This window comes from Agelaius phoeniceus, chromosome Z (genome assembly GCF_051311805.1).
Source record: "Agelaius phoeniceus isolate bAgePho1 chromosome Z, bAgePho1.hap1, whole genome shotgun sequence".
Taxonomy (NCBI): Eukaryota; Metazoa; Chordata; class Aves; order Passeriformes; family Icteridae; genus Agelaius; species Agelaius phoeniceus.
The window spans coordinates 1,881,966-1,905,999 of NC_135303.1; the positions used below are offsets into that span (position 1 = coordinate 1,881,966).

Genomic DNA, 24,034 nt, shown 5'->3' on the forward strand with positions numbered 1-24,034 from the left:
TAGTCTTTTCTTTAAAAAGCCCTAAAATAGGTTGTACACCATCCCTTATAAAACATCCCTTCTGTATTTAAAGCAGAATAGCAGTGATGCCTTGTATGAAAGCAAAAATAATATCCAAGTAATTTTAATAAATTCAAGCTTTTTTTTGTGCACTTCTCCTTTTCTCAAAACAAAGGAAAAACAAAAACAAACCAACTCCACCAGCCCCATATCCAACGGAGCTGAAACTTGATACTCAGAAATTTTCACAAGAAGCTAAAACTGAATTAACAAGTGGTCTTTGGGCCACTATTGCTGGCTCTTCCTGAAGAAAGACTTATTATAGAACAATAATTTCTCTTTCCACATTCCTTTCTAGACTTCCATAGATACAAGAAACAGTGCCCTCACATTAAATACTGTTCAGAGGATGCCTACACATTCCCTGCTGTTTTTTGCATTGTATCCAAGGAGACGTCTCAGATCTAGACATAGGGATTACACATTTCCAGCTTTCTTATAGCTCTTTGTTTATTCATGAGAGAAATGAAGGAATTTTATTCATAGGTACAATGTAGTTTTTCATACTTCTGTTGTGAAGAACAGGAATTCCTTTTAGGAGTTTTGTTTACATGTGGAGAAAGCCTTAAAGTCCTAAAAGTCCTACTGCAGAAAAGATGAGCTGTCTTTTACATGGTGATGCAATATGACTTAATTTTTTTTTTTTTTTTTTTTGAGGAAAGTGTTTTTCTGTACCAAACTTTTCTGAATGTGTCCAGATTTTGACTTCCTTAATACAGAATTTTCAGTGGTGGTTTTTTGCACATTTTCAGTTTAATTAGTGGATTATTCCTTGCTAATCCAGTCTTTTAAAACCTTCCTTGTTTTTTGAAGTGATTAAGTGATAAATTTGATCAATAATATACAAAATACCCACTGGTGTCTTTCAGAATATTTTCCTGCTGTAAGTGAGTGAGGATGTGTGCAGACTGGCTGCTCAATATTTTGTCTTGTCTTTGGGAACATGTTGCTGAAGTTATCAATCTTTCTTTATGGAGTAATTTTTTTTTTTTTCCCCAAGCTGCTCAGTTCATTAGGACTTTTCTGACAAGCCTTGTATTACTGCTTTTCTTAAATGAGGAGAATTCAGTATGAAAACTTTCAGCTTCCTGAGGAGGAGAAAAGCAGTTGGAATTTCATTCCTGGTCAGGAATGTCTTCCAGTAGTCCCTGCCTGCCTAGGTATTACCTCTGCTATACTTCATTACCTTTCTGATCCCCACCATTAGCTCAAGGAGTGCACAAGAAATATTAGTTTTTGACTTTAAACCATACTCTTGGATTTTACATGTAGCACCTCATCAAGCAGGAATCCCATAGTTTCAGTGGGAGGTTTTTTGGCATTAGAAAAGGAATTTCCACATATTTGATGTAATTTTTTTTGTTGCTTTTTGCCAGAATAGCAGCAAAGAATGTGCCTATATGTACACAGAGTAGCACTGAGATTTTTGATGGTATTTCATTGTGGGATTTTTTCCCTAAACCATTGGGTTTTTTTCCTTGAAAGTGGTGAGTAAAATGATTCCGGGCTTACTTATGTATTTACCACTCTGGCTTGTAGTGAGTTTCCAGTCACATGTCTAGTTAAATAGTGAACATTAGAAGCAAAATTCATGAGTCCTTGGGAAATGCTGTGGGCACTTGGTCCAACTGACAGCACCAAGGATTAACCCAAAATGTTCTTCAGGCAAGTATTTGTCCACACTTTAATTGAATTGTTTGACTTCCTGGCCTATATACAATTTTTTTTCTTTTTTTCTTTCAGTTTATTCTGACCACATACAGAGCCTGCCAGGTGTGAACTAACTCTGCAGCAATATTGTCATGTTAGCACAGGATGGGGTTTGTGAAAGTACCTTATAGTCAAAAATATGTCTCCCTCTGCTGATTTTTGGTGGTGCAGTAACACTACCACAGCAAGGCATCTATTTTTAGCTGTAGTTGGTTTAAAACCTTTGTTCTCAAGTGCTGTCCAACAGAAGTGTCTTTTCCAAAAAACCCCCAAGTGTTTCTAAAAACAAAGTAATATTTTTCCAGAAAAAATTGTTCCAATTTTGCCAGGGGAAAAAAAAAAAACCAAAACAAAGCAGAAAAGAAAACTGAGATGAAAAAAGTTACTGAAAGAAAAAATTATGTGATTCTATGGTTAAACAAACACTCATGTTCTGTAGGCAGTGTTTGAAATTGTGTCTGGTAGAGACACATTTGTGTCACTCCAGCTGCAGCAGAGGGGAGTTTACAGACTTATGCAGATTCAACTGAGAAACTCTGCTTTATCCCTAGGCTGCTTCAGGTGTTTTATAACCAAAACAATTTTATTAACACCTGCAGATAAATTTACAAAATTTTCACCTTTTTTTAATTTTTTTTTTTTTTCAGAAGTAAGGGATGGTACCAAGAATAATCAATTAAAGTTTTCCAGAATCCACTCTGTATATCCTGAGTAATAGTTGCAAAGTACAGGACTCAGATCTATATGCAAAAACCCTTTTGCCACATACATCAATATCTATGTATGTATTCACTCTAAATATGAATTCTAACACTCACTTGCATTTAAGAAGTTATGTAAATACTGCAGTACCTTGAGCTATCACTGCCACTTCTGTAGCAACTCAATTTTGCACATGCAGAAAGGCCCAGGACAAGACTGATTTGCCCCAAACAAAACATTAGTCACATTTCAATGAAGAAAAATGAAACTTAAAAAAGATATTTGCCGTGGGACAAAGATTGTGTGTTGCCACATGACTAATAGCTCAAAATTATGCCCCAAAAGAGCAGGGGCTGCAGCTAAAGAATGTGATTTTGGTTCCTTGCTACGTGACCAGCGGGCTTTTGCAGGCATTAAATTAAAAGTGTGCTTAGGAGGTACATGAAAAAATGCTTGAGAAATAGTAGGGGACAAAATGCCAGAAAATCATCATGATAAGCAGAATAAACTTCTCCAGATAGCTGTAAAAAGAGCATTTTGGGGTACAGCAGGTGGGGTAATTGTCATCACAGATTCAGTTCTTAGAAAAAAAGACATTCTGTATCCTTCCTTTTCCTTTTCCTTTTCCTTTTCCTTTTCCTTTTCCTTTTCCTTTTCCTTTTCCTTTTCCTTTTCCTTTTCCTTTTTTCCTCTCTTTCTCCTCTCATACACACACACACACTCACATATGCAAACCCCACTGTCTGTTTTAGAGCTCGAACTGTAAAATATTCTCTGGCTTTATTTTTGCCACATAAAATTCCTCTCATGAGACAAATCAAGAAAGAAAAATCTAGTACATGCCTTGTACATAAACCAACATTTATTACTCCTAAAATAATATGATGTCAACCTATTTTTTTCCCCAAACTGCCACATTAAGTAGTGTATTGTAAGTTTTTTTTTTTTCCCTGATGCCAAATGGTTCCTTTTTCCAGTATTACTGGAAAAAGGAAGAGGAGAAAGAATATTCCTTTCAGCCCTGAGCAGCCACAGGTGCAGTGAAAGGGTGGGCATGTGCCTTGAGATTCTCAGTGTAGTATTCTGACTTTTTCCCAAATTTGTGTTGTGGTAAATCAATTTTTTGATTCTTGCTGGAGGGGACACTCTCTCCCCATAGTGGTAGGGCCAGAGCTGGTTCTTTCTTGTGCCAGCTGTGTCATGGCAGAAACATTTGAGGTTCTCCCAATTAAGGGTGTAAATGTAACGAAGGGATGGTGGTGGAGAGGGACAGGAAAGCCCAAAATCCATTGGTACCTCCGTGTTTCCACCTCAGTCATGGAACATCACGCACGAAATAATGGATGAAGTCATTCTGGTGAGCAGATGCTCTTTCCCAACCAGCTTTTCCTGCAGAGTTGGACTTCCCTACTTCCCTCTGTACACACCCAGACACACCAGCTCAGTCAGATACAGCCTGACTCCTTGCTTTGTTTTGGGTTCCATCTGGAGAAAAATGATTTATTGCACGGCAGTTGCTTGGGTTTGGGTTGTTTAGCCCCGCAGAGCTTTAGAATTGTCTTCTCTGTAGGCAGTGAGAAGAAATGTTGTCATTGGAAGGATGCTCACACCCAGGAGAGGGCTCCGTGGGCTGGAGTCGTGTTTTGCTGGTGACATATTGGAGCAGAAAGGAAGTGGGAATGGCTGCCCTCAGAATGTTGCATGACAAATATCCAGGCTTTATCCAGGGAGCTGTACCCTGCCCGTGCTGGGGCTCACGGCAAAGCTGCCATTTTTAACAACTTGACATTTCACTCAGTCTGCTTCTTTTTAGCAAATTTATTGTTGGGTGTGGGGGAGAAGAACAAAGGAAACACCAGGAATTGCCAGAGGGCTCCGTGATATGCTTTTATAATAAAACAGTTCCTTTCTTTCTGACATGGTTTCTGCATCATCCTGTCTGCTGCTTTGGAGTCTGGCAGGGCAAATCCAGAGCCCCGTGCAGAGCAGATGTCCCCCTGAGTGACACCCACTCCCCACAGGTGCCCTCTGGATGTGGCCTCCAGCTCCAGCCTGGGGTCCTGTCTGTAAAAAGAAATGCCAGAAAGTGATACTCATGGATTTTGCATGAAAAGCCCCAAATATGGTAAAGCAGACGGACTGGATAAGTGAATTTCAGTAGGCAAGACTGACCACCCACCTTGAATTGCTTTCAACTCCTACCCAGCCAGCTGTGCAAAAGTCACTCCTCGCAATTACTTTCTCCCAGCAGTTTACCTGAATCATTGAGACTTTTATGCAAGGCAAATTTATACATATGTGCGTAATGTAATAATCTCTTTTGACTCTCAGAGCGATAGCAAAACGTAAATTTTGACAAAATTTAGAAGGTTAAAAAATCCCCAAAACAATCCAAACCTCAAATTATTGAAACCTGCCTTGCGTCCTTGAGGATTTTTAAAGGGAGCCAAAGTTAACAAAATTTTAGAAATATATATGTCCAGCTGGGAAACATTTTAAAGTGAACTAAATAAAACCTTTTGTTTACTTAGAGAGAACAGTAATCAAGACCTGGATTTTACTAGACCTCATCATGTAACTAGTCTTGTTAATGTGAGGTAGCAGGATTAAAAGCATAAAAAATTTAATTATTTCTGGATTTTTTAAAAATTTTTTTGGCTTAGGTGTGTATAATAGTAGCCATGTTTCTTTAATGCCTTAGACCATCTCCTTGGCAGTATTTCTACTTTTTCCTGAAGAGGAGAAGGGGTATGCCTGGAGCACTGTTGCACTTTGACCATGCTTAGGTGGGATAATGATACTACAAGATGGCACAAGTTAGAGGAATTGCATATTCCAAAGGCTGACACTTGGAATTTTGGTTCACCAGAAAATATCTGTATTTCAAAATATTTTATTTATTTAAAAAAAAATAAATGAAAAGAACAATATACATTGTAAACCACCAACAAAATCAAACCTCTTCTGAGAAGCAAAACAGTGTAAAAGATGTTATCAGATTGATTGATTTCTGTAAAATTTAATGGTTTTGTTCCAATTTGAATGCAATATCTTAAGGGGAAAGAACGCCCTACTTAATAGAAAGGTTTTGGTTTTCAGGTTTTTTTTTGTACTGGGCACAGCTTTTCAAATCCCTTTTTTATTTCCTCACCATGCTTTTAAAACAGAACATACTCAATGAAACTGACACATTCCTGTGGAGTTGGTTGAGGTTTTGGATTATTTTTTCCTTGCTGTAAGAATTTCAGCAAGCCATGGTCATAAAGCTGCTCAAATCCATGCAGGCTGTGGATCAGGTTGCTGGCAGAGCTGAGGTTCAGGGGAATCAGGGCATGACATAAAGGTGGCTGAACTCTTTCCTCATCCTAGAGCCTCTGCCTGACTCAGTTGTGAGGCCTCGCTGGTTTTTCAGAGGGTTTGAACCATCTCCACTCTCTCCTCCTTTGAGGACTCCTTGGTGTTTTCCAGGTGGAGCAGAGTGTGGATTTTAGCTGTCCATAGGCTCTCTCTGGTGGGAAACCTTTGTGATCCCACCCATGAGTATCCCAAAAATGAGCAGGGGTTTGGAAACAGCTCACTAAAGCCATTTACAACTATACATGTGTTTCATCAATGTCTTCACAGAACCACAGGAAAATGAATGGTTTGGGTTGGGATGGAGTTAAAGCCCATCCAGCACCACCCCTGCCATGTCAGGGACACGTCCCAGTGTCCCAGTGTCCAGCCTGGCCTTGGGCAGTGCCAGGGATGCAGGGGCAGCCCCAGCTGCTCTGGGCACCCTGTGCCAGGGCCTGCCCACCCTGCCAGGGAACAATTCCTCATTGCCAAGATCCCAGCCAGCCCTGCCCTCTGGCACTGGGAGCCATTGCCCGGCTGCTGTCCCTGCAGCCCTTGGCAATTGTCTGTGTCCATCTTTGCTGCAGCCCCTTCAGGCCCTGCCAGGCCACCCTGAGCTCAGGCCAAAGCTTCTCCTGCCCAGGTGAGCAATGGCAGCTGTGCCCGCCTTGGCTGCCGGCAGAGCTGCTCCATCCCTCTGCCCGTGCTGGAGCCTCCTCTGTGCTCTCTCCAACAATAACTAATAACATTTTAATCTTGATATAACTCTATTGAAGCCAACCTGAAGAAAGTTATGCTTATCAAGTGCAGGAAATAATTTGGCTTATGCACACTCTTGATTTTTCATGCAAACCTGTCCCCTGGTTATGAATTCTTGATGGTGAATATTAAGGATTTTCTGTTAGTGTCACATCATGCAATGAAGTACTTTCAAAAGAATGAGTCCAAAATAGTTTTAGACTTCTAACTAAAATCTCTTTTTTGTTTCCTATGTAGCTATATTCTTGTCAAAATATAGGGCCTGATTTAAAATCCACAGAACATTTTATGTAGGTCTCATGGCTTTATCAGACCTCTAGTCCTTCTACAAAAGACTGAACTGTACTATTACAGAAATCTGAGCATGTGGCTCTGAAGAAATAAGTGGACAAATTGCAGAAGTGTGAAATTCCATTATCTGCAGGGTGCCAGATTAGATGTTAAGAGCCCCATTTTGAAAGGAACTTCACAAAACCATAAGTCTCCTGAATGAAATATTTTGTGTTTCGAAAGTTTGGGAAACATCATGACATGTTTTCTATTTAATTCCCCATTAATTCTTCCTCAGATGCTTATCTGATGGATTTTGAGAGAGAAAATGCTTTTTTACTGCCTGCCCCCTCAAAGATGGTCTTGGAAAAGCTCTTTGTAGAATATTAAAAGTCTTTTCAAGAGAAAGAAATATTGCTGCACGTTACACTTTTTTTGGATGTGTGCAGGCATTATCTGGTGCAGCACTAACTGGGAGGGAACTTTTCTGTGCGATCCTCTGAAAAACTGGCGTGGGTTGGAACCAGCCATGATGGATTGGGAAGGGTTGCAAGGAGAATTAATGACTCCTTGGTCCGTGGCTCTGTGGTTATGTGCAGTAGCAGGCTAAGATCACCCTGTAGCCAGAGGGATTTCCACTTCTTACAGATAGGAACTGTTACTGAGATGGATGCCTGCTCCTTGCAGGTCATTTAGAACATCTAGATGTATTAAATGGATTAAGAAAAACACTCCAGGCTGGATACAACTATCCTTTCCATCTCCATTCCAGCGCATACCTCATCACTTCCCTCCAAGAGAGGCTTTGCTGATAAATCTCTCCCAGGACTTGTTTGGGTTGGCACTCTGAGCTGACAACCCTTGGCTTTTTCTCCTTTTCAGCTACTTGTTTTCACTTTCCTTCACTTGGAGCCAGAGTAACAAAGCACCTCTTTGAAAAAGGGCTCCTTTTGGCTTGTTTTCCATGAGCTATTGATAAGCATATTTGATAGCCAAAATCCTTCCCCTTAAAAGTCCTGGTTTCGTCTCTTTTTTAGTAGTCTTTGGTGTGAGTGTGTTTACCTGCAGCAGGAATGGGTGTGAAATAAACAAGAGCCTGCCCTCAGGGTCTAACAAACCAGTTCAACAGATAAATATTTCTTCTATTTTAATATTTCTTCTATATTAATATTTTATGGTAGGTTTTCATCCCAGTGTTTTATACCCTGTTGACAAGGATGTATGAGCCACATCATTATGTAGATTATTTGCCATCTCAGGAGTTATAGAGCATTTTTCATTGCTCTTAACCCTGAGCAACCTGAATCCTAACACTGAATAATCAAACCTGTAGGAAGGAAAAGAATTTCTAATTAAAAACAAACAACAAAAAAAAAATCAATTACATTGTTTGCTATCTCCTGAAAATCTCGTTATTTTTTCTTTGGAAAAAACAAAATATTAAAAAAAACCTCCAAAGATACTTGTTATTTAATGAAAGAGCCTCCTGAAACTCCTGAAAGTTTATTATCAGAATATCAGACCTTTTGCTAAGGTTCTTTTATGTGGATTGTTCTGGCATGTGAGATCTTGAAAAAGCTAACAAAGTAAAAGCAGGATCTGATAGAGATCTCTGCATGTGTAAGAATTTGTATTCGTCTTCTAGGTGAATTTGGAACAGATGTTGTTCACTAAATTTATTGCCTACCATAAATGACTTAGTGTGAGCTACTAATTTGAGGGACTCCCAGGTGTGCAGTGCTGCAAAAATTCTGCACTGTTGGTCAGAACTTGTTAGTCACGGTGCCCTCCTACAAATTACACCCCATCCAGTCCCATACAGGCTTTACAGTTTATTTATTTATTTTAATGCACAATTTCTGTGCAAAGCTGCACATTTTGTTTCACGGTTTTAATCTCTGTGTGTGAAATCATAATTAATCTTTATGGCATACCAGGTTGTTTATGCACATCCCTCCTTGGCTGCTCACACAGCACAGGGCATCTTTCCTGGCCATTCAAATTTCTGTGCGTGGGTGCAGTTATTTTATAGTGAATCTTCCAAAAACCAGAGACTCCCAGAGCTCCCCATCAGCTCTGCCTTGCCATTCCTCTCTCACTGACTGAATTCCCATGGGTTTTTGCATGCACAGATTTGAAAGGAAGGTGTGAAATTCTGTCTGAATTGAAACTCCTGCTTTCATGAAGACATGGTTTCTCAGTGTGTCCAGGGTGGCCTTTTGATGAAATTCATGGATTCTGAAAGGGTTGTTATTAGACATGCTCCTCAAAGTCATGCTGCCAGTCTTGGAGAGATTACCAAATCCCTGCTTTTCACAAAATTTGAAAGGGAGATCTGGTAGAGCTCAAGTAAATGGCTGCAGAAAATTTATTCTTCTGCGGCATTGGGCAGCCCTTCTCAATATTTCTAATTTACTGGAGAAAAGCATTCCTTCTTTACAAGCATTGCATAAAATAACTCCCAACAAGCACATGTGAGGGAGAGAGAGGAAATCTCAGTTCTGTAGCCATCTAACTGAGCTGTCATAGCACATGGTAAACACCAGGCTTCTCTGAGCAATACACAACAGCCAAGCAGGCACAAGGTTAAAAACAGCCTTTTTTTTGGTTGCACTGGGAGCCCTGAGCTTAGTGTTGTACAGACTTGACACTGTAGTTGAAATAAACAATGCTGAAGGTGATTTATTCTCTGTATTCTTCAGCTGGAGCTTTAGCAAAGCTGAGATCCAGTAATGCTTCATGAGTTTAGCTGTAAACACAGCGTGAGGTATTAGAACATTAATTCTCAACGGAGCTGCAGTGACCTTTTCAAAACCAAATTGATGTCAATTTGCACACACAAGCCAGCCCAGGCCAAAGAATCACAAACCTTTCATAGTGCTCTGTGTCAGTTTAATTTGATTGAATACATTCTTTTCCAGAGTGATCACCTGATGACTCTGTCTCTGAGGACTCAGTAGTCACAGAGGTTAAGTGATCCTCATAGGTAGGGGAATTACTTCAAATTGATGAAGTACTTCACCTCAAGTTCTCATTGTTTTATGACTTGTAGATAGTTTTAGTGAGGGAGATTTGATTTAAGAGCTGAGCTGTGTCACGTACTGCAGATATTTTTTCGGGAAGCAGCGGTTGCTGACAGTGCTCTCAGGCAGGAGTGCTGTCAATTGCTTCAGATCCTCTCCTGGCAGATGTGGGCAAAGCTCCACTGGCCATTCCAGTTTGTACCAGCAAGAAAGTAATCCCCTCTGGCCAAAATGGTTATAAACAGAGATCCAGAAGAAAGAAACGCTCATGGAATAGGATTTCAGCACAAGGTTTACCATTTCAAGTCAGTTGGCCAAGCTTGAAATATTGGGGCTTGTTTCTGAGTCTGTTGTGTCCTTCTTTCTAATTTTTTTTTTTTAATTTTAATTACGATAGCTTCCATTGTCTGGAACCGAAGGTTTGAAGCAATGTTTGTGCTGGAAGGCCAAGTTTAAAAAGTGTCTATGGAATTTGGGATCATAAATCTTGGAGGAATTAATGAGGCTTTCTGCAGCTAAAATCTTGCCTTCTTAATCTTCTTTCTTCCTCTTTATCTGCCTGGCCACCTAGGAAAAAAAGCTGTGAGAGGTTTGCAACCCGTAGGAGTATGTAAATCATTCAAAGTTAGTGGTAAACAGAAGAAAATTACTGGACTTCAGTCATGTTACCCTCTGAGTAGGAGTTGATGTTTGAATCTGTGATATTTCTTCTTATTTGCTGCATAATGCTTTAAAATTCCAAGTAGCAGCAACTTTGTAAAGCAAGACTTTATTCACTGTCCTAGGGTCCAAGCCTAGGGAAGAGTGATTGATGTAGGTGTTATGGTGTTCCTAGTAATTTGCATTATTCTGTACTAAAGGGAAAAGGGAGATGCAGAGGGAGGTTTTTTGTGTCTTATTTTATTTTAGACTTCGCCTTGCTTAGCTTTGCCTGGGTTCATTTATTGGTAGAGGTTAGTTAGTGTCTAAAGCCCTGGAAGCAGTTGCAGCAGGTTGGTCTGAGAAATGGTTTTTATCTTGTCCATTCCTCATCTTTGCTGAAAATGTAGGAGCAGGTAACTCAGGCATGGGTTTGGGACCAAGGGCATGCGGCAATCAACAGCACTGAAAAACCAATGTGTTCAATATGCAGAGGGGCTCCAACTAGACAGTCACACCCCATGGCAGAGTTCAACTTTGTGTCAACAGGAGAACACACACAAATTGTTGAATTTCAGGGTTTTTTTTTGGTTTGGGTTTTTTTTTTTTCCTTCTCCAATGGATTGCTTGTACTTCATGTGCCTGCTGTTACTTAGGGATTATGAAAAACTCTCCTTTTCTTGCAGATCACCCGGTGAATGAATTTTTGGATCTGTTCAATCGCCACGTGCTTCCTCATGCAGTAGATGAAACCCACATTGATGCAGAGTCAGCTCAGACTGAACCCTGTACTTCAGACTCTGTGCAGGATTCCTCTGAATATATAATATTGGATCCTTTCTTTCCAAGCTATGCAGAGTTTGAAGAAGACGAAGACTGTGAAAATACTACTGATGTAACAACCCCTCCAGCTCTGCAGTTCATCAATGGGAAGCAACAAGTCACCAGTGCACCCAAGAGCACAAAAGCTGAGGAAGCCAGGAGTGACCAAATCGAAAGCGTTGCACATTCCAAAAATGTAACCTTTTCCCAAATAAACGAGACAAACACATTCATCATTAATGAATCTGAAGCTTCTGGTACTGTCCAACCAAGCAAAGCTGGAGAAGTCATAGGGGCGTTTGAGGCCACACAGCCAACCTCAGGGGCTGCAATGTTAGAAGCTGTCTATAGCGGGGAGTCTGAAGTTGTGACAACAGATAAATCAATAGCCACCACTTCTTCACACGAGCAGTCTCTGCAAAACAGCAGAGAGACCATGACCTGGCAGGGAACTGAGGAGAGCTCCACTAAAGATAGCAAAAACCTGCTTTTGGTTCCTAGTGAATTCTCTGGAGATGGCTCCACTGAATCTGATCTGCCCACTTCGGTCTTAGGAGTTGTGACAGGGTCAAGAAAGGAAGATGAGGAAAAAAATTCAGGAATAACCTCTTCTCCTGATGCATTTACTGTGGAAAGTTCTGCTGTAACTGTTTCTCTGGAGGCAATTTTTGTTCCTGCTACAGTAGACAATGCTGTAACTGACCTTGTTTCAGAAAAGGCGACCCCTGCTCCAGGAGACCATTATAAAACAACTCTTAAACTTAATGCAAATTCCCCTGCTGCAAACATTCTGGACACAAGTCATACAGCAAAGCCTGAGCTGAGTGCTGCTTCTTTTATGGTGCTGGAAGGCTCTGGAGATGTGAAAGATAGTATCACTGTAACTTCAGCCGTGACAGAGGAAATAGCAGTAACAGAAACACTTTCAATGCAAGATATTTCTTTGGGCTCGGGCACAGCACTGCTGACAGAATTTTCTGTAACTGATTCAGGAATCACCTCTGCTTTGCCCAGAGCTATAAGTACTCCTTATCCTGCTTTTGATCAAAGTCCTCAAGTAACTGTTGCCACCAACTCCGTGTCTGAGCTAATAACGGAACAAGCGTTTGCCAGTTCTCTTGTAACTGAAAAGAGTATTGATGATGAAAAGGAAATACACACCACTGTTCATGCAGGTCACCAAAATTCAGCTACTGCTGCAGAGGAAAATTTGGATTTGAATGAACTTGGGAGCACTACAAGTGAAGTCAGAACTGTAAGTCAGGAGCCCCTCAGAAAAACAGTGCCAGGTACCATAAGTTCTGAAATTAAAAAGGTCACCACTGTTCCTCTCTTGAGGGAGAAGGAGCTCTTTGTAAATGAAGGATCAGCAGAAGAGCCTGCAGACATATTTTCAGGGGGTTCCACAAGCAGAGTGGTAAGTATTGGCTCCCCATTTAGTGATCCAGGTTCTGGAGACGTAGATTTTGTCGTCGAGTCTGCTACTTTGACTTCAGTCCTGTTAAGGACTGTCGCTGAAACACAAACAGAAATGTATGAAGGGAAAATTTACAGCACAGATGATGCTTCACCAAAGGATGCAACAACAGAATATGAAAAACATCCCACAGATGAACCTGCAGTAACAGTTTTGAGTACTTGGTCAGAGAGCTTCACAGAGGGGTCTGGAGTAGAAAGTCAGACGTCCCTGGATATGTTTAGTACCAAAAACCCAGGAGAACTAAATGTGGAAACAAAACCAACCTACACAGCTCCTTCTGACATAAAATCTGGTTCCGTAAAAGAGATAACATCTCACATTGCACCAGGAATTGAAAGTGGAGATTCAGAAACGGGTGAGGCCACATCATCTCCAGCATCTGTGGTCAGTAAGAACCCTCATGAGGGCTTGGTGACACATGGCACCAGTAAAAAAGCAGTAGCTGAATCTACAGAGAGCAAAGATGCAAGAGTTGGTTCTTCAACTGTCTCCTTGGGCAAGATTTTCCTGATTGAGCATGGCTCTGGGGAAGAATTCAAAGATGACAGCAGCACCACAAAACTTATGTCTAATGGACCTACGGAAGAAATACTTGGAGGTCATTTCTCAATTACTGACCAGGGATCTGGAGAACCAGACTCATCCACTGGATCATTTGCAGAAACATCAGTTGCTCCTACCAGGGGACCAGAAACGTGGGAAAAGGATGACAGACAAGCTGTCAGCACATCACCTCCAGATCCTGCCTTCACTACAGACCCTGATGAGCAGGTCACAAGTTCTGAACATGAGGTAACCTCCATGGGGACTGCAGGGGACATGAGAACTGAGGAGGAAACTGTTGATGAGCTCACAGCGAGAACTTTTTCTACAAAGATTCCTTTGATGGAAGAGATACATTCTGGGGAAGAGGCACCAAGTGAAATTTCACCAAAAGCTACGGAATCTTCTGAGGAAACAACAACAGACCTGTTCTTTAAAAGTACACAGACTAGCCATGAACATCTGGGATTTTTAAATGTTCCAACTCCCAGTCCTTATCTGGAAGAAATGGAATTAGAAACTGAACCTGTTAAAAAAATACTTTTGCCATTTAGTGATGACAGAGTAACTGAGGCTGTAACAACTGAAAGGAAATACATAAGCTCTCCAGTCACAGTTGTAGAGCAAGAGGAAGAGCTGTTGGAAAACATTTTCCCTACTAAAGATATTCCCAGAACATTCCTGACACCTGAGGAAGAAAAACTGTCAAATAACGAGCTCATTGGGGATCCCCTGTTTTCAGGACAGGGGTCAGGAGACGACCTTGCTGTTCTTCCTTCTGTAGTGCCATTTGTTGTCCAAAAAATCAAGAGTACCTCAAGCCCTGAAACTTCTCACCCTGTGACTATGGAGCCTGAACTTTCCACTGACATGACCCAGGACTTTGAACGAGGAAGCACTCCAGAAAATGTTGAAGTCAATGAAGAAGTCACAAGTGCTGTAGCTGAGCTGCTGCCAGAAACTGGAGACCCATTCCCCACCTCCACGTTCCCCAGTTCCTCAGCTTCAGCAGAAGACAGCTCCAAGAGCTTCATCTCTAAAGAGACTGAAGACACCACACATTATTCTGTTGCGAATGAAGAACCACAGGAAAAGGAAACTGACCACGGGAGAGGAGAAAATGAAACAGATAAGACAACACCCACGTCTAAAGCTATTTCTCAGGAGGAAAATTCACATTTTCTGATTAAAGGTGGCACGACTCCTGTATCTGTTATACTGAGTGGAACTCCCAGTCCTGAAACAGAGGAATCTCTTGTAACATCAGCAACAAAAGTGATGGGCAGAGTGTTACCTGAGGGCTCTGGGGAAGGGTCTGGCTGGGTTGGTGTTTCAGAGTCATCTTCCCCTGATACGTTTTCCCATTTCTCAATACCCACCGTATCCAAAGTGGAACTAAATGTTTCATCCAGTGTTCCTGGACCTGTTTATTCCAAAGTGATGACCACAGAGGCTCCGAGAGATGGATCACAGACTTCAATCACGGGACTAGTCTCCCTTTTTACAGAAGAAACAGAGGTTTTGGTAAATCCATCTGCTGCTCATCCAAAGACAGCTTCATCAGAGGAGCTACCAAGTGACACTGGATTATATGAAAAAATTATTCCTATAATTGATGACAAAAGGAGTGTAATATTGAACGTTTCTGTTTACGGTGATATTACCCTGATTGAAGAACGACTGCAAACCCCACCAGAAGAAACAACTATTATAGACATGGATCACTCCAAATCAATGCCTGAGGATATAATAAGTGTGCAGACAATGCCAAATCCTGTCACACAGTCAACATATGGCTATGATGATAGCACGACAGCTGAAGGGGAGAAATATTATTCCACTCCCAGGTTTTCCATAGCCAAAGAAGAGACACTTGGATCTGGTGATAATCTTCCTCTGACTACTTCCAGTCCACCAAGTACAGAGCAGGTGACTTCTGGGCACAGACCAACCTCAGGTGACATGGATTTGGGTTCAGGGAATGACATGAATTTTGCAACAGAAACTCTCACCACCACGGAACTCCCTGAACTGGGCATTTTCCTTCCTACAGTGCCATCTCTGGCAAGCCCTCAGGTGCCTCATGAGTCCAAACCTGTTGTGACCAGCCCCACAGAAGACACCTATGAGCCGAGTACTTCAGCAAACAGCCAAGTAACAGCAGATCAAAGTGAAACAATCTCTGGCTTTTCTGGGATGGGCCAAGAAGAGCTGGCTGATAATCAGCCTGTGGCTCCTTCTCTTACACCAGTTGTAACTGGTGAGTCAGAAGAGGCTTTGACAACTGGTGAGCTTGAGTTGAGTGTTGTCACCACACAGCCAACATCCCAGCTGACAACTGTGTCACCCACCAAGGGTGCAGGGAATCGTCCCACGGTGTACACAAACACAAAATCAGCATCAGCAGAGTTCGAGGAGACAGATCCAGTGACTTTTTATTCTGTTCCTCAAACTCCTCAATCCTCAGTAACTGTTCATTTAGCAAACACAGTATCTGAGTACCCCGAGGTAATCATTACCAGCACATCATCATCATCATCATCATCATCAAGGGATCCACATCAGTCCAATCACTCATCAGGAGGAGTCTTCAAAGAGGTTAGTTCTGATACTACAGCAACATATAGACCACCCTCTAGTGACCTCCTTGACACAACAGAATCCTCTCTGCTGGAGCTTTCTCCTGAGCCTGTTTCAGACAGCACAAGCACAGACAGCACTCCTCAGTTTGGCAGGCTTCTAACAGGTGGGACAGAGGAGACAGAAACCCCTGCAACTGATTTAGCTGGTGAGGAAGAAGCTGCTGTTTCTGGAGATTCTCCATCAATACATGTCTTGCCTACTGCTTTTCTGAGTTTTGGAGAAAGAGCGAGCACAGATATTCCAAAAGTCACCACAACAGAAGTGGAAGCTTCCTCAGGGAGAGTCAATAATGCCCACCAAGAGGAAGACAGGGATGCTGAGAGGCAGAACCCCTGGCTCGTGTCCACAACTGTTTCAGACTCACCCAACAGCATTGAAAGTGAAGGATTTAAACCTGGCCAGGAAGCAGTTGCTATGCTAACCTCGCCTTCCCAGCTTTTGGATGTAGGCACAGAAACACAGGCGGCTTTGTTTGGCCAGGGGGAGATCACAACCACCTCTTCTAACATTGCAACCAACAGCATTGCCCCTGGGAACAGCCCCTACCAAAAGGAGCCACCAACACTGGGCTCTGAGGAGCCAAACACTGTGGAAACTGTGACTTCATCATTTTCCCTCCCGGAAGTCACGAACGGATCAGATTTCGTGATTGGCACCAGTGTGGGTTCAGTTGAAGGCACAGCAGTGCAAATTCCAGGTAACTTCCCCAAAATGTGATCCCTTGTGGTGTTATGTGTGTTTGTGGTACTTGTGAAGGTGTTGCCTGGGCTCTGGTGAGGGGTGTGGCAGTCAGAGCTCTGCGTGAAAGGGCAACGGACCTCGTCACCCTCCAGCTGAGAAATCAGCCTGGCTGTGGCCCCCACAAAGTGGAAGAGGATGGGGGGCTGCCAAAAGAAACCCCAAGCCCAGTGACTTTCCACCATGGAGCTCTGGATCACTCTGGAGGTAACCAGCCAGTTCTAAAAGGCAGGAAGGTAACGTTGGTTACGTGGTAGGGAAATCAGCTGGAGTGATTTAATTTGCTGGTTTACAACAGATGATTTTACCTGGTGACTTTTCTTGTGATAGTTCCTGCACAATTGGTTTCTGTGAAGGGTTGTTTTTAACATCTTGCAGTCGACCTAGAAAGCAGCAGTGCATGTTTTAGGATCAGAATTTTCTATAAAATTGAACTTCTCTTGACCTACAACATAGCTTTCCACACAAGAGAAAACCAAGACCTTCTTCTCAGCCTGTCTGTAGGTTTAAGTCATTGATGCAGTGTCAGTCTCTCAAAAAATTACAGAACTTTTTCTTAGACATAATTTACCACAGTATTTTGTTTTCTGTGATGGTGTTGGGAACCATTTCATCAAATACGTGGGGGATGCCAGTAGTATTACTTCAATTCATATTTTCTCCAGATACATCTGAGGAAAGAACTGGACTGGATTGATTTTATAGGTTTACTATTATTTTTTCCTCAAATAATCCAGGTAGCTGGCAATTTGAAAATGTTTACTGTGGAAATATCCAGTCTGTAGAAGGATAAACAGACAGCAAACACACAAAAAAACACCATTAAGGTGCTTAATAGAGCCCTATGTTTGTGACTTTCACTGAAGCAGTCCTAAAACAAGCACCCTATTGAATGGGATCAGAACCTTTCCAAAACCTCCAAGGTGAAAATCTTACTTAATTACAACCCTAAACTTTTGCGCATAGGATTTTCTTTTGGAGGCTTTCAGCTGAACCTTCTGCATTCCCATGCCTAGACAGGGAGCTTGGTACTGTAAGAAGACTTTGCATCTCTAATTTGCAAGAGTGAAATTGATATTATAACTTTTTTTTTTTTTTTTTTGGTCATAAATCCTAGTCAGATTGTTTTGGGAAAACATGACCAAAAAAAAAAATCTTAATTTTTCTCATGCCTCTGATTTACAGAACTCTCTTATCTATTATGTAAGTTGTCAAATCCAGGGCTTTATTTTTTGCATATCAGAAAGGGCTGTCTTCAGGATTTCCCTCTCACTGTGAGAAACTAACTCTCAGAAATGGTTTGGTGTGGACTTGTCTGTGTGAGTGAGTGCTCCTAGGCATGAAATCAAATGCAAATACCCAGGTATCTAAACTCAGTGGAAATAAACATCACTGGAAGGCATAAAGCTCTTCAAGGAAATGGTATTTAAACGCTAACTCCAGTAACAACTGAGGATTTCACAGCAGGTAAGTTTTTATCTTCATGTTCAGTCCAGAGTCAAATGCATTCAGAGCCTTTGTTTGTATTCTTTAAGTGTATTTTTGAGAAAGGCAGGTGGGAAGCACACGTGTGAGAAAAGAAGTAAGACTTGGTGGGGGTTGATTGATTCAGTACAAGCAGCCAGTCAGTATGTTCTGTGTACCCTGTCATTCTGCATAAACTAACCCTGTTCAAGAAAAAAGCATTTTCCATTCATTTTGCATATGTTTAACTGTTTTCAGCTATAATTAATTGTCATGTCATGCAAACTAAATCCTCAGCAGAGTATCATGACTGCCAAATACAGTACAAATTGCTGTGAAAAAAAAAAAGTAATTACAAGAGTAATTTACATTGTTCGTAGTAAATGCCATATTGTTGTTTAAATTGAAAGTAGTGATGCCTGAAGACCAGCTTTACTGTTTAATAAATCTTATTTTGAGGGGTACGTTAATACAGTTTCTGTAACTACAGTAAAGCCTGCACCACCAATGCAGCAATGAAGAAAGATTTATTTCTTTTTTCCCTCCTGAAAATCAAAAATTCACCATTTCCTTGAAACTAGGGAGTCAAATTCCTTTTTCTCTTTGTTTAACAGGTCAAGATCCCTGCAAGAGCAACCCCTGCCTCAATGGTGGTACCTGCTACCCTCGTGGTTCCTTCTACATCTGTACCTGCCTGCCAGGTTTCAACGGGGAGCAGTGTGAATTGGGTAAGCTGGTGCCATCTGGCTGCTGATCAGCTCGAGTTTAAAGCTCTTGAACACAAGATCTTGTGTGCTTTAAAGTTGAAGACTGCATGGACATTTGAGAAATTTTACACCGAGGCCTTACTCTGGGACAATTAAATGGAGAGTTCCCCATTGTTTCTCCCCTTTTCCCTCTCTCTGTAAAGTGCACAGATTTGTGCACACACACAGGGGTTAAGGGAACTGTAAATGAACTGCAGGAGCTGGAATTCATTCATTGAATTCAAAACCACACCAAATAAAAAAAATATACATTAATATTTGGGATACTTCTCTAAGAGCTTACCATAGTTATTTGAAAGGCTGGTAAGATAAAATATTCCCAAATGTGAGTGGGAAGCTGAGAACTAAAGACAAACCTGAAAATTTTTGCGGGAAATTTTAGATATTATCACAATCATATGCATCTTTGGTACAAATTGGTATTTTGGTAACAATTTCAGCTGAGGAACTTCTTCCAGTTGCCTGTGACATCTTTGCACCTCCTGTGACTGTAGATTTCAAGAGACTCACCTGTGTGGTTCAGAATAACCAATTTTCCCTCCAGAAAGCCAGCCAAAGTATGATAAGATGACTGGAACAAGTAAGACCAGCATAAAATTTGACCAGAGCATATTTTAAAATATAAATATATATATTTTTAAGCCTGCTACGTGATGCAGCAATTATTCCTAGCTGTTTGTTTGTAGATTATGTCCAGGTTCTCTCTTATATTTTAATGAGTGAACCACAACCAGCAGTTCATTTCTGGATGGAGATGTTTGCAAAATCTGTGTGGAAGTCTACACTGTGATTGTTTGAGAGGAACAGCACTCATTAGGAAACTTCATATGATCTTCTTCATGAGGAGCCACACTAGCTTACAACCTGTGCAAAAGCAACCCATGCTGAAAATAATTGTATAAAATGAACTTGTGCTCCAGTTTAAAAGGTGAAGACAAGGTATTTTAGCAGCTGGAGGAGGCAGGGACAGACATGTTATTTGTTTACTGTGCGAGACCATGAGTGCTATGATGTTTTGTCCTTATCTCGATAAGACTAGACAAGAAAGAAATGAGAAATGCAAACCAATGAGATTCCAGAGCCTGCTGCTCTGCAGACTGAAATTAGCAGTCTGTTTAATGCTAAATGATAAGGTTCCCAATATTTGAGTTTTGTGAAGATATTCGAGGCCCCTGGTGGTTAATGGGAATTTCTGTTGTGCCAGGGTCACGCACACGAGTCAGATTTTCCACCAGGAGAAGCCTGCGTGGCATTCCTCCCTCTCATCCCCACAGCCACCACTGGGATCTTTTGCAATACTTCATTCTTCTGCTCTGAACTGGTCCCAGTCACCAGCCTGACTGAGGCTGCAGAGCATTTCCCTGCTGGCAGCGGGGAGGGTGATGAAACCAGTTTTGTTTTCTGCTGCAGATATCGATGAGTGCCAGTCCAACCCGTGCCGGAACGGAGCCACGTGCATCGACAGCCTCAACACCTTCACCTGCCTGTGCCTGCCCAGCTACGTTGGGGCTCTCTGTGAGCAAGGTAAGGGCTGTTCCCTCACCTGTGCTGCTGCACACTCATTTCCAGCCCAAAATCCTTCTGGAGCCACAGGGCAAGGCCTCCTAAAAATGAGAAGGTGGAAGAATCCGACAAAAATCTGCGGGAAGTCGCCAGTGGTGAGGAGAGCTCCTGATTTTTGTTAGACTTCCCTGACTTGTGGTTCAGGGTGTTTTCCCATCTCTCACTTTGCACAAGCCCTGTCCACATGCTAAGCTGAGTGGAAGCCATGTACAAACCATAAACTGATATGTGGGGCAATTTCTGTGTCAAAACAACAGCTCTCAGGTGTTGCTTTTCAGCAACAGTTTTCAGGTGGCTCCAAGCCTCGTTGTTTATGCTGCCTTGCAAACTGCAGGGAAGACACATAATGAGGCTCTCTCATTACTGTAGTGATGCTTAAGGAGTGAGAGCAGAGTTACTTTGTGGCTGAGTTTCTCTCTTAAAAAATTACATGTGGTGTGAGAGACGTATCAGAACCCATCACCTCCAAAAAGCATCAGTAGGAATAGTTTAGTGAATAAGACAGATTATATATTCCTCCACTGGGGACCACAGCTTTGACAGCTTCATCCTACAATTTTCAAAAATATTTGTTCTGGGATTCTTTTAGGAAAAGTAGGTGCAGGATTATCATCACAAGGAGATTGTAAAAGGCTTTCTATGCTGAACAGCTGAAATAAGATTGAATATCCAAGTGCCTGTAGTTGTTAGAAAATTGCCTGCAAGAAACCTCACAGAATTTACAGGAAACATTTGCAGTGCAAGATGCTTACTCAATATGTGGGAGGAGGAATAGGGTAGCAACATTTGTTCTGTCATTAAAATTAATGAAGGCATTTCCGTGGGAAAAAGAAATAGTGCTTGCTAAACTTATGAAAATATGTTTTTCTTTTTCCTTCAGCTGAATGATTTTTGCCACAGGTGAATGAACTAAACCTTTGGATTTGTTTAATTAATATTGTGTATTTTCATGTTTGTTTCTCAGCTTCAGTGAAGAGTGGTTTGCAAACTCTTCCAGCTCAACCTGTAGAGATCTTTGTTAGAGATGAAAAATCTCAGAGCTGATCAGCTCCAGCATTTTTACTGTTTAACCTTTTCATCAGTCTGGCTAACCTTGTAACTTGAGAAGGCTTTCTGAGTCTTGCCTCCCAAATTAAAAATTGACAGTGTTTTCACACCAAAACAAATAAATGTTCTCACTCCCTTCCTCCTCCCCTTCATTCCAGCAAATCCATAGCAGTGAGTGGTTCTGAGTGCCATGCTAGCTTTAAGCTGCTTTTTATGACCAACCTGAGAGTGCATTTTAGGTGGTTAATGGGAACATTTCCTAGTTTGTCAATCAGAACCAGAGCTGTGCTCTCTCAGCTTTGGAATTTAAATTTCCTCCACTTAAAGTCCTGCAGTGGTTTGGGACTTGGGAAAAGGTTTTAGTGCCAAATTTCCACTCCACCAGACAAAATAAAACTGTGTTGGCGATTCAGACATGGTTGTCTGGCAAGCAGGCTTTATTTCAAGGCATCAGTCCTGACCTCACTAGATTTAAAGACCAGCCAGGACGACAGAATGTGCACCTCGGTGCCACAGGAAAGGTGGAGCTCAGCACACCAAGATTATATTTCATTACTTCTTTTTTTTAAAAAATTTAATTTCAAATATACTATTCATTTTAGAAAGCTTCAAAAAAAAAAAAAAATAATCAGGCTGAAGGGATTTCTTAGGCACAGTGCTGAGCATTCAAAATGCCGTGGGAGGGAATGGGAGCAGGGAGCATGCACTGCCCTTGGAAATGAGGCTCAGAGCAGGAGGTCACCACATCTGCACCCACTGCACTGGTGCAGAAGGAAATGCAGAGCTCAGAATCTCACCCAAGTGCCCCTGTGGGACTGCTCTGGACTGAGGGATCTTGGACAGGGGAATCATGCTTGTGTCAGCATTTGGAGGGGATGTGACCAGGGGACAGCACAGCTGCACGGCAGGGAGCTCTGGCAGGTGGTGCAGTTGAAGGAACCTTCTGGGTGATCTAATCCAGGCTGAGGCAAATCAGTCCTGAGGCTCAGGGAGCTGGAACTGGCTCCCTGACAGCCCTTCCTCTTGCCAGGTGGAAAGAGTTCAGCAATCTGAGCCGGGGAACATCTTCCTGAAGCGAGCTGGATTTGTCAGATGTTAGAAATAGTGCAGCTGAAAGTTCCCTCAAAAGTTTGCCTTTGAGCTAGATTGTTAGCTCAGTTAAGCTAATCATCACTTCTGGTGCTGGTGAGATTAAAAGGGACAATATCCTCTTTTGCCCACCACCTTTTCAAAGGAAAGATGGATATTCTGCTTGTCACTTTTTGACATTTGAACATCGCCCCTTAAAATTCATAAATATCCCCAAAACACTTTCCCAAAGAGTGACAGGAGATTACAGTAAATCTTGGTGTGAGTTTTATTCTGGGAGAGCCATCAATCTTTTCATTGTCATCCCTCTGTGAAAAGCCCCTATCACAACTCTCAGGAAATGGTGGAGACTTGCAACTTGAACCTCAATTTTAAGGGCAAGTTCTCTTTATGAGAACTGGACAAACACATCTGTGGATTTTCCTCTTCCTTCCTCGGCTGGCTAGAGTTTCCTTTTCTTTTTCTCCTTTTTCTGCTGTAGCTGGTGTCTACCTGCTCTCAATGAATGTTTTAAGCCTAAGGTTTGGCTTGCTTGCAGCTGGACATGTGTGCAAAAATGGCACATGTGTGTTTGTAACAGAATGCGCCTCCTTGGGATAATTCAACCAGCTGCTCTCTTCCAGCTTCTGAAAACAAAACAACTGTGGGTTTTTAACCACCCTACCAGGAATCATGTGTTCTTATAACCCAGGTTCATTGTTTCAATGTCTGTGATTACTCCAGTCTCATTTAATTCACTTTGTTCCCAGGGCTTGATTGGTTGGGGTTGAAGTAGTTGAGAAGGGCTCAGGGAAAAGGTAATTTCAGAAAACAGATGGTCTCCTACTGATGTCTATCAGCTGAAAAGAGATTATTTTGGATATTTACTAGAGAAATGGGTTTCTCCTTGAGATGTGTGGGCTAAGTGGCCTCCAGCATTTCCTCATTAGCTGAAGGCAGAGAGTCACTGATAAAATTCACAGCTGAGTAAGACTCTCATTATGTTCTGGTACCTGTGTCAGTCTTTATTTCCTTTAAGCCCCTTCTGGAATTTCTTTAAAGACAATGGACCTATTGACAGCAGCATTAAAAAAACCAGTCCCTATTTATGTATCAAACCCACTGAGAACTCTTTTTTAAGTGCAGTGTTAAGGGATGTGGTTACACATGTTCAGCTGCAGTTACAGAGAACAGAAGCTGTGAGACTAACTCCTTGCACACACCACTGAAAACCCCTGTAAATTGTCATAAACCCTGGATGAGTTTTAAAACACCACAAATATGGTGAGCAGTGTTTCAGTCCTTCTGTCAGATGCTGGAGTGAGGTTACACGAGTCTGTGGCTGGGTACACAATGAATGTGAAGTATTGCATTCAATAAGCGCTTGCACCTACTCTGCT

General features: G+C 41.8%; 1 protein-coding gene across 3 annotated transcripts in view; it reads left to right on the forward strand.

The window, feature by feature from the left end:
• VCAN (versican) overlaps positions 1–24,034 on the forward strand; it is a 100,201-nt gene that overhangs the window by 55,364 nt on the left and 20,803 nt on the right. For all 3 annotated transcript variants that reach the window (XM_077171310.1, XM_077171311.1, XM_077171312.1), the window contains 3 exons: positions 11,186–16,684; positions 18,804–18,917; positions 20,367–20,480. In XM_077171310.1, the coding sequence (XP_077027425.1) occupies positions 11,186–16,684; positions 18,804–18,917; positions 20,367–20,480 (5,727 nt within the window). The remainder of the gene's footprint in view (positions 1–11,185; positions 16,685–18,803; positions 18,918–20,366; positions 20,481–24,034) is intronic.